We start from the raw sequence: 11,156 nt of genomic DNA on the forward strand, positions 1-11,156 counted from the left end.
TTTGGTGCATAAAAAAAATGATTTTCAAGTCTGGTTACTTCTATATATCTGGGTAACTCACCTTGCCTGATTGTTTTGGTGTCTCCATTTTTAAAGTACAGTAGCTCATTTAAGCCATGTATGTGAGAACAGCATCTAATTTCCACTTTCTCTCTAGTCCTTGAATAACATTGCAAGAAGGTTCAATTAATTTTTGAAGCTGTAAGCCTGGGGAAGAACCCAGGTTGTATTTAAACAGTAAAAACATTGAAGTGACTAAGTAAGTCATTAAAATGACTGCTTTTCATTGTCTGCATTTCCTGACTTAACTCATCTGCTCTTTAAACCTCATTCCATGACATTGTTCCTCATTCTACTGTCTAATTTCTAAGGTTATTCAAATTGCCTTACTCACATTCACCCATCAGCCCTGTGCTTGCCAATTATCTCAGTCCTTGATTAGGTTTACCTCAACTTGAACTTTTCATCTGATAATAAATTTTTCCATGGTTTACCCCTTCATATCTCTGCATTCTCATAACTCAATAAGATCCAAATTCTGGCCTCATGATTTTCCCCAGGTTAAGTCATCACATCACAGGTTGAGTTCTAAGGCCACAAACATTAAAATTTACACCTAATACTCCTAGCCTAGATCTTTTATTTTCCTGTAAGTATTTCTTAGAACTTGCTTCTTTGCTCACATTTTTTCTCATCTGCACTATGGTTCAGTGACAGTTCGTGCTTAATTACAGGTCTGTGATGCTTCTTATCTACATTATCTGCATGGAGGATCTGAAGTTTCATTGAACGATCCTTCTGATACATGGAACTACATGATCCAAATTAGTTCCAATTTACCATCTACATTGTAGCCATCAGCACTGAATTCAGTAATGCTTTGATACTAACGAGGAATAAACCTCCACAGATGGTTAAGGTTATCTAGATTAGTATGTTTGCAATATTACATTTTAATTCTGAAGATACACATGTCTTACCATTGCTTCCAGAATGGTGAAGACATTAATTTAGTTAAAAAGGTTCTTTAGCATAAAATAAGCTATGAAACATCTGCACATTTTAGGGCAAAATATCAAAACATATTTGTCAAGTCTTTAATAAGGTCTATTTATCTTTATTACATATACTTAAAGTTAAAGAATAATAATACATTTAATTAACAGTGCCTGTGACAAAAGACACTAAGGTATGGTAACATAGTGATTATGTAACTAAGCTGGTAATCCAAATGACCTGATTAATGGTCCCTTGTAACATATGAACATGAATTTAAATACTACCGTGATTAGAGAATTTAAGTTGAGTTAATTAGTTAACCATAGAATTTTACAAAACGAATCAGAAGTAATGGTCCTAGAATGATAGAGCAATACAGCACGTTTACAGGTCCTTTAGCCCATCGAGTTTATGCCAACCAGCTGCCCACCTAGCTGGTCACAATTTCCTGTGCCCAGCTTGTATCCCTGTAAGCCTCACCCCTTCGTGTACCAGTCACCATTTCCCCCCCAAAATGTCCACATCTGAGACACAAATGAACACTACTATTGAACTACAAATGCAGTCTTTATAAAAAATTGCTTAAAGAGCTTGATTACAAATTCACCTGATCATTATCCTCTAAATAATAATATAAAAATACATTAAATTTCTCAGGATCTGGAGCATGATTTTGTTGTTCTTCTGTTGCACTATCCAAAGAATTTAGGTGTGAAATCAGTTTAACAGTGTAATTGAAAAGCTATTGTAGTGTCACTTCAGTGTTCATAAGTTTAAATGTATAACAAGCTTTTTATTTTCCATTTTTCTCCAGGGTACAGGTCTGTTCCTCTTAAGAATGGTTATAATGAAGATATTGAATTAGCAGCTCTTCTAGTCCATTGCGAAGTGAATCATTTAGGGGTAAATGGTGTTTATCTTCATAGTACTAATTGTTTAATGGGTGCTAGCTTAAACAGTGTGAAAGGAAAGAAATGGCATCTTTCACAATCTTCATTCATCCTGCAGCATTTCAAATCTTTTTATGTGGTTTCTATGAGGAGCAAAAATTGCAGGAAATGAAGGGGATTAAATCTATTTCATCCTCACTCGAGGGAGATGTAAATTGTGTCGCCTTTGTAAAATGACAAATTTGCTCTGTATGAAGTTCAGTGGTATAAGAGTCCAGTTGGACTTTGTTATAGGTATGGTTTTCCTTCCCCACACAATAACCAGAGTTTTAGAGATGAGAAATATTGTTGGATGGTAAAACAGATGAAGTTCTAAGTGAAAACTTGTACTTCTCAAATAATACAATTTAGTATATAAAATAATGAATGAATTGACAGGAACAAATGAGCTAGACATTCTTCAGTGACAGTACAAATCCACACTGAACATGTTTACAGTATTAATAGCTTTTCTACTGTTCTTATTTACTGACGTTGATTTACTTCAGACATTTTGCACAATGCTATGAATTTTTGCCCTACCTTATCAAACAGGTACAAAATTTGACACATTTGATATCACATGGAGTGAATTGAATGGGCTGACTACTGGTTCCTTGATGGTGGGAGCCCAAGATATCTCATTCAAGCAGCATACCTGGCTAAAGATGGCAGTAATTACTTTCAGCCTTTTCCTTGACATTAGCACTTCAGGCTCCGCCAATATCAAAGATGGAGCCTCCTTCTCCACACAATCATACTGTATATAAGAACAATCATGTTAGGAGCAGCAGTAGGTTGTTTGGCCCCTTGACCATTCACTAAGGTCTTGCCTGATGTGGCCACAACCTCAAAATTAGAATCAGGTTTATTACCAGTGTCTTATATGACATGAAATTTGTTGTTCCGTGGCAACAGCTTAACATGGCGTTCCTGCCTATTGACTACATCAAGAAAGCTTCCAACCCCTTACTCATAAAGGACCTAGCTACCTCATTTGTGAAAATATTCAGAGAACGTTTCCACTGACCCTTGGGTAAGATATTTCAAAAGACATGATTCCTGAGAAAACAGTTTGCTTGACCTCTGCTCTAAATGGGTGTCACATTTTTAGATAATGGCTGTCTGTTCTGGATCTTCTGCAAGAAGAAACATCCTTTTCACATTCATTCTGTCAAGACTCCTCAGGGTCCGCTGAGTTTTATTCAAGTTATCTCTCACTCTTATACACTCTAGCAACCACAGCCCAGGTTGTCCAAACGCCCCTCACAAAACCACCCATGCTTTTCAGCTATTAATCTAAAAAAACCTCTGAACATTAACAACCTTAAATAAAGAAAACAATTCTGTACCTATTGATCAAGATGTAGGTATTAATGTCTTATGTAAATGAGACATAAACTCCGTTTGCAAAGAATAATAACATTCTATGTACTATCATTATTGCTGGCCTTTGTGAATCATGCTCTAGAATACCAAGTCCCCAATGTGTCACAGAACTCTTGAATAAAAATTTGAATAAAAAATGTGTTCCATTTTATAAACTGGTCACAATAAAGAGAAACATGTTTATGCTTACAGAACTGTGCAGAAGTCTTAGGCACATACATATATCTAGGGTGCCTTAGACTTTTGCACAATACTGTAGTAATTTTATGCATTGCACTGCGCTACTACCTCAAAAATAAAACAAATTTTATGACATGAGTGTTAATAAACCTGATTCTGATATGGGTCTCTATTGAGGGCTGAGAGGGAGAGGGGGCAACAAGAGGGGAGAGAGTGGGAAGCACCAGAGAGACGTTCTGTAATGATCAATAAACAAATTGTTTGGAATCAAAAGATCTTGCCAGGTGGCTCAGGGCTGGGTGTGTCTGCACTCGGCTGCCCTCTGCCCCTGGCACTCCTTCTCTGCCACCTGTCCCACACCCTTCCAATGGGGCTTCGCCCTCGCCATTCCCAATAACCTTTGCAGCCGTTAGATTTACAAACTTGCTGGCTGCTGCATGTTGACAAGTACGGTATGTGCAAAAGTCTTTAGCACCCTAGTTACAGTGCCTATAAAAAGTGTTCACGGCCCCCCCCCCCCTGAGATGTTTTCATGTTTTATTGTTTTACAACATTGAATCACAGTGGATTTAATTTGGCTTTTTTGACACAGATCAACACAAAAAGACTTATCATGTCAAAGTGAAAACAGATCTCTACAAAGTTATCTAATTACAAATATAAAACACAAAATAATTGATTGCATAAGTATTCACCTTCAAGTCAGTTTTTAGTAGAGGCAGTCTTGAGTCTGTGTGGATATGTCTCTATCAGCTTTGCACACCTGGACACTGCAATTTTTCCCCATTCTTCTTTATAAAACTGCTCAAGCTCTATCAGATTGCATGGGTATCTTGAGTGAACAGCCCTTCTCGAGTCCAGCCACAGTTTCTCAACTGGATTGAGGTCTGGACTCTGACTTGGTCACTCCAGGACATTAACTTTGTTGTTAGTAAGCTATTCCTGTGTAGCTTTGGCTTTATATTTGGAGTCATTGTCTTGTGGAAAAACAAGTCTTCTCCCAAGTCACAGTTCTCTTGCAGACTGTATCAGGTTTTCCTCCAGGATTTCCCTGTATTTTGCTGCATTTATTTTACCCTCTACATTCACAAGCCTTTCAGAGCCTGCTGCAGTGAAGCATTCCCACAGTATGATGCAGCCACCACCATGCTTCACAGTAGGGATGGTGTGTTTTTGATGATGTGCTTAAGCCAAACATAGTATTTAGTTTGATGGCCAAAAGCTTAATTTTAGTTTCATCAGACCATAGATCCTTCTTCCAGCTCCCACGTGCCTTCTGGCAAACTCTAGCCGAGATTTCATGTGAGTTCTTTTCAGCAGTGGCTTTCTCTTTGCATTCTCCGATAAAGCTGCGACTGGTGAAGCACCCAGACAACAGTTGTATGCACAGTCTCTCCTATCTCAGCCACTGAAGCTTGTAAGTCCTCCAAAGTTGACATAGGTCTCCTGGTGGTCTCCCTCACTAAACCCCTCCTTGCATGGTCACTCAGTTTTTGAGGACATCCTGTCATATTCTTTCCATTCCTTGATGATTGACTTAACTGTACACTAAGGGGTATTCAGTGACTTGGAAATGTTCTTGTATCCATCCCAACTTGTGTTTTTCAATAACCTTTTTGCAGAATTGCTTGGAGTGTTCTTTTGTCTTCATGGGGGTGAATACTTTTTATAGGCACTGTATATCTATGTACCTGATTCTTTTGCCCAGTACTGTATGTCTATCGTATAAGAGAAAATTAAATGAATTTAATGCAAAAGAATTAATTTATCTCTTGCAGTGTCTTCCAGTTAGCAACAGATAGTACTTTTTTGGTGTGACATGAATTGAGTTTATAAAATTTTTAGAAAGTCGCAGGATGAGAAATGATCTATGCACATGAGATTCTGACATTCTAGTAAGATTCAGACTGATGGGATAGGATTATTTATGCAGTTCTTGTGTCCCGGTATCACATCCATGAAAAAGTATCTGCCATTTAACTAGAGAAACAATACTTTCTCTCATTAATCACTGCAGGTAGGTGAAGAAGACCTTTACTCTTCGCGTCAGCAGTTACAGCAGCGGCCGGTTGAAGGGTTATACGATACTGCCCCAATTAGGCAACGGACATTAGAAGGATTATACAGTAGCAGTACTCCCCGTCAGAGGCAAGCATGCGATCCAATGTTATATGATTCCAATACACTGCCAGTTCACAGGAGTGGAGGTCAGAGAGAACAACTGCCAGAAGTTCCAAAGAGGAGGTACGTATGTGAAAGCTCTAATCATTGAACATCCATGGGAAGATAAATAAATAGACTTCAAGAACTATCTATGTCCTATGAGCTATCACTGGTAGTTTTAACTTATTACATCTGCGTTACAGGCAGGGACAGTCTTATCCCCCATTAATCCCAGTGAATGGTGCTGACTGCTGTCTGCCTACTTCAACTGGTAGCCCCTTTTAATTTGTGAGTTTCTACTGTCTCTATGCATTGATCAGTTCTGCGGGCACTTATGGTGAGTTTAACGGTGACTATCCAGGGTCCCCAAAAAGTAAAAATGAAGCCCACTGCTGCACTTGTTGTCTACCTTAAAGGTAGAAGAGCACAGCACAGGAACAGGCCATTCAGCCCGCAGGGTTGTGCCAGTTCGGCTGAAAAGCAGGTCAAAAACACACAAACACTGCCTACTTTTTTTATATATATTGGCACATAGTTTGTCACTTTCATCCAATCCAAATCTACATAACACATATCCAGTGGTATAATGGGGAATTTCCAGGGATTGTTAGGGACTCTAATATGCTGTGGACAGTGATAACTGTATTTTAATTTGAAGCTGTCATTTGTGTGTAGTATGAAGTTCTGAATATTGTATAATAGTGTAATCATTTGAATAAACTTTTACACATACATAAGATCAAATTCAATGAAGTAGAAGGGGGATGCTTCAAAAGTGGAAATTTGTCATTGAAACATTTCTAGCCTGCATAGATAAACAATAAAATGCAAATACATTACAAATAAGCTAGTTATTCTGATGAAAATGTCCTAACAAAACAACACAAACAATACTCTTAAGAGATACCACATTCTACAAATGAGTAGGCATTGGGTGTTTATTGGTCAGAGTAGGATAAGATATTCTTTCCTGACATGAAATGTTCAAAGCATATTCTGCAGAGTAAATATTTATATTCTAATAAACTCATTTTCCTACATGCCTATAAAGTATCATCATTGGTTCTATTAATACCACCTGTCCCACATTCTTGCTCTTTCCCTATGGTATTTGAAATGCTATTCAGTTCTATGTTGAATATTACTAATGAGGTTGTTCCAGGCAGTGTATTCCACATCTTAACGTCTCACAGACTAATTGCAGGTGCTGCATTCCCTACTGATTTTTATACCAAATATACTTAATTTGATTCTAACAAATCTGTCATTTAAAGGCTTATCCTTATCTACTCAACAGCAGCCTCGCAATAGTGAATGCCTGTGCAAGTGCCCTTAAGCATGCCTTCTCTAGTGAGAATAATACAAGGTTCTCAGTTGTATCTTCAAGAGACAAGGAGCTTGCATCATTTTTGAGACATTAAACTGCCACAGTGAGAATTCTGAAATCATTTCATGCTTGATTTGTTGCTGGACTTTCACACTATTGACCTTTAGAAGTCTAGGTTAAATATTAAAAAAACTCTCTGTACTACTATTGCTTTTCAGAGGCAAAGATAAAGAAAAGAGACCTGCTCACAACAAATATTATCCATGAAAGAAGACTGCCTTTGTCATCAGTCCATGGTGCCATCATATTGTAAAGCAAAAGTATTTACTGTTGTAAATTAAAATATTTTGTTTTTAGGAAATTGGTGGTCAGTATATCAGTGGATTTAATGAATTTATTGCACTATACCTAATTATTGTTTTGATCAAGTAACTGAAATCATTAATTTACTGCCTTCCCACTTTAATGAAGCTCCTTTTATTTTCGACATTAAATGATCTGTGATTCCAAAGTCTTTCAAAGGAATCTGTCCTACAGATGTTAATCAATTGAATGGTATCACGTTAACCTATAGTGCAGTGATATAGTCCTTTTCAATTATGAACTCTAATAAAATTGAGACAGAACCCAACATTTCTAAGTTATTGCTGATTAGAATTTAAATATTAAAACAATGATTAAAGAATAAATATGAAGGGTTGAGAAGCAAGCAACTGCAGATACTGGAAACCTGAAATGAAAATATATGATACTGGAAATACTTGTGGTCAGTCAGTAACTGTGGAAAGAGAAATAGAATTGAAACAAAGTTAATAATCTTGTCAGCACTCAAATTCTGATGAAAAGTCAAGTACTTGAAATGTTAACAATGTGCTTAATTCCATAGATGCTGTCTGATCAACTTGTTTATCCCATATTTTATATGATTAGCTTATGAAGGGTTGAGATCATCTTAATGAATTATGTGTTAAATAGGAAAGTGCACAGAACTGAATATGCCTTTTTACCTGTGTTCCAACTTCAGATAATTTTCAGAGTACTGGGCCAATATAGATCAGGATATCATATGATTTGAGCTCAGATATTGGCTTATAACTAAAATACACTGAAACTGTTAATGACATATCCAATGTCTTCAATGCAGAAGAAAACAAATGACCAAAGGTGCCTTACTTTACAAGTTAAACATTTTCCAAAGAGGTAAAAAAAAACTTGGTAAAAGGTCAAGTGAGCAACATGATTATACCCAACGAATGTGGAACACAGAATTAGCTTGGCCTCGGGTAGTGAGGAAAAATAGTAGTATATCAACTATGTCATAATTTCAATAGAAATACTACAGTACTGTAAATTATAATTTATCTTAAAGATTATGATTGGCATTCAGATATTGAAATTATTGCATTATGTGACTTAAACAGAATCAATGGATTGAGGTGAAAATTCAGAGAATTATGCACAGCATATGCCAAGTTAAAAGATTCAATGTTTCAAGTAAATGGAGTTCTGAAAACCAAGTACTTTTTTGTATTTATAAGAATATGAGTATATTTTAATTTATAGTTTGTGTTAAAACATGAATAGCTTCCTCCTATTATAATGAAAAAGTTAATGAAAAGTCTTTTTTTACATAACTTATATAGGCTTGCGAAATTCAATTCTCCCACAAGAAACATTAATCTCTGGTATAAAACTGCATTTGACCTTTTGATAAGCCATTATCCACACTGGATTTTTGATTAATTTGTTCAACATCAACTATTTTTATGCCTGTTGCTAAAACGGTCTCTATTAGCTCAATGTAGAGAGTATTCCATTACTGGCTTCTTGGTTACTTTCTGAAACAAAAATATTTCTCACCAGCCCAGCATCTTGATATTTAAAGTATAAGAAAATGTAATTTTGATTCCAACTTTTTGTACGGCTTGAAAATCACTGGCTAGCTTCTTCCTACCTAATTGTGGTAGCTAAAAAAAAAATCACTTTATGCATGCTACCACATCTACAGACCCTGTATGTGCAGTATGACTAATAATTGAGGTAATATGTCAGGGATTTAAGGAAAATGGAGCTAGGAACACAAAATCCTGGAGAAATTCAGCAGGTTAGGTAGCATCTATGGAAAGGAAAACTGGAGGTGTATCTTATATGGAATGATAAGTCACAAGAAGGTAAATAATTTACCAAAAACTGAATTACAATCAGAAAAGTATTTCTATACACTCTTTGTAGTGTAGAAGTTTAAAAAAAAATCCTTTAATGACACTTCATTTAGCATTCCGTGCAAGTATTTCTACAATATTTGCAATTGTTTTCATCAGAAACAGAATGCATTTAAGTTATTTACTCAATGTACATTCTCCTTATAAATGCGCTACATAATTTCTTTATGAATGTATATTTGTCATAAAATCTAAAGATTTTCAATAAGTTCAGCAATGAAAAATTTAAAATTCATTAAGTTCTTGTATGTTTGCAACTTCTGTTACTTTATTTTCACATTAGGAAAAAAATGGGACTTTGAGGGTGATGGTAGCTTAAATATGTAAATATCAATGGCTGGTTTATACTGACAAAAGTCATACCAGGTTGTTGTGAGTTTTTTTTTGTTTTTAACTAAATTTAATGTGAGGAATACAAATATAAACATTTCTAATGTGCCTTTTCCTGAGTGCATTACTTCTACATAATACTATGTAATAAATGTTTAAGTCATTGTTAAATATCAGACTGAAAATAGGTTACAATTTTCTTTGAAAGATATTTTTAACACTGCCCTGGATAATTAACACAATTTCCACCTTTTCTGATCAAGTACCAAAGTTACAAAATGCTAAGGTACTGCTTCTTCCAATCATTTAAAATTGTATTTAAGAATTACATCTTTGTATTTACAGAATTACATATTTTAGCAATATGGTTGTAAATCTGATTAATTTTTACCTTTTGGTGTCACTCTTCAAAATGTGTACTTTGGGCCATTCTTTGCAGAAATTAGTGCAGAAATTTCAAAAAGGCTGTATACATAATTTATTTGAATATTAATTTGAGATCATGCACTTCTGAAATTATGATTTGGTCACATATTGAAGAAATGACATTATTGAAGCCATCCAACCATTGTACTTCGTGAGGCAATATTCTTCCATAAAAAGCACAATTGAACAGTAAATAGATGAGATATTAGACTGTTATTATGTAAGAAGCCATTGTGCGAGTGCTGAAAGACAGAAAAGCATAACTGCAATAATAGTAACTTGAAACAAATCCACAAGGCTCAAAATACACAGTAAGTGGGAAATAAGTCACTGTGCATACGATGCAAAATACTTGGTTTACATTTTAAGTACTTCTTGTTTTGGAGCGTATTATACTTTTTCCTTCCAATCAAGTTTTTCCATTTCATATTTAAAATGTTCAATTATAAAACTACATTTGAAGTACAAAACAAGTGAAGAATTTTTGGCTCAAACAAAAATCTAAGGAATGCTAATGACTTTCTTGACCTGATGAAAAATGTCTTTATATTTTTCTTTTTGCTTTCTCTGTTATCTTACCTAACTTCTGATGAATGATTTCTAGTTATGGCAATTTGGCAGTTAAATTCCACTTAATTGAAGGGAAGCAATCCTTGCAAAATGAAAGGTAGGTCGTGTTATTTCCAGAATCTGATAACTTTTTTTGCATTTGTTTCTGGAAAAAAATGAAAATGGGGGGAAAAAAGTAGCTTTGTTGCCTTTAAATTTGATTTGGTTAAATATAGACATTTCAACATTTTTAAGGATAAATTTGGGTAGTTTCATGCTATTTTAAAAAGTGAAACCGTTCTGAACATTGTGGATTTTGCTTTGTATTCTCAATTATTTAACATGTACAAATAAATATTCATATATTTGTTTCTGATTCAGTGTATGTTAATTGCTAAAATATGATTTAAGTACTCACAATTATATATTAACTGTCATAGTATCTGAGCATTATGTAAGATTATATAATTACATGTATAAAATTACACCATGAACATTCAAATGTAGGTGCCTCATTTACTATGAAGCTTAAGAGTTTCCTATTGGCTTGTATCCCAAAATTTCCTTATGTGAATACACCATATTTTTCAGTCAACTGGATCGACGATATCACACAAGGGCCACCACAATATCAAGCAGTCA

At 35.2% G+C, this 11,156-nt stretch overlaps 1 protein-coding gene across 1 annotated transcript in view; it reads left to right on the forward strand.

The window, feature by feature from the left end:
• Window positions 1–10,883, forward strand: part of plcg2 (phospholipase C, gamma 2) — a 209,166-nt gene extending 198,283 nt beyond the window's left edge. The window contains exons 30-32 of the mRNA XM_073070312.1: window positions 1,814–1,902; window positions 5,515–5,741; window positions 7,206–10,883. Of these exons, the coding sequence (XP_072926413.1) occupies window positions 1,814–1,902; window positions 5,515–5,741; window positions 7,206–7,254 (365 nt within the window). The 3' untranslated portion in view covers window positions 7,255–10,883. The remainder of the gene's footprint in view (window positions 1–1,813; window positions 1,903–5,514; window positions 5,742–7,205) is intronic.
• The last annotated feature ends 273 nt before the right edge of the window (window positions 10,884–11,156 follow it).

The sequence above is a fragment of the Hemitrygon akajei genome, chromosome 17 (assembly GCF_048418815.1).
Source record: "Hemitrygon akajei chromosome 17, sHemAka1.3, whole genome shotgun sequence".
Classification (NCBI taxonomy): domain Eukaryota; kingdom Metazoa; phylum Chordata; class Chondrichthyes; order Myliobatiformes; family Dasyatidae; genus Hemitrygon; species Hemitrygon akajei.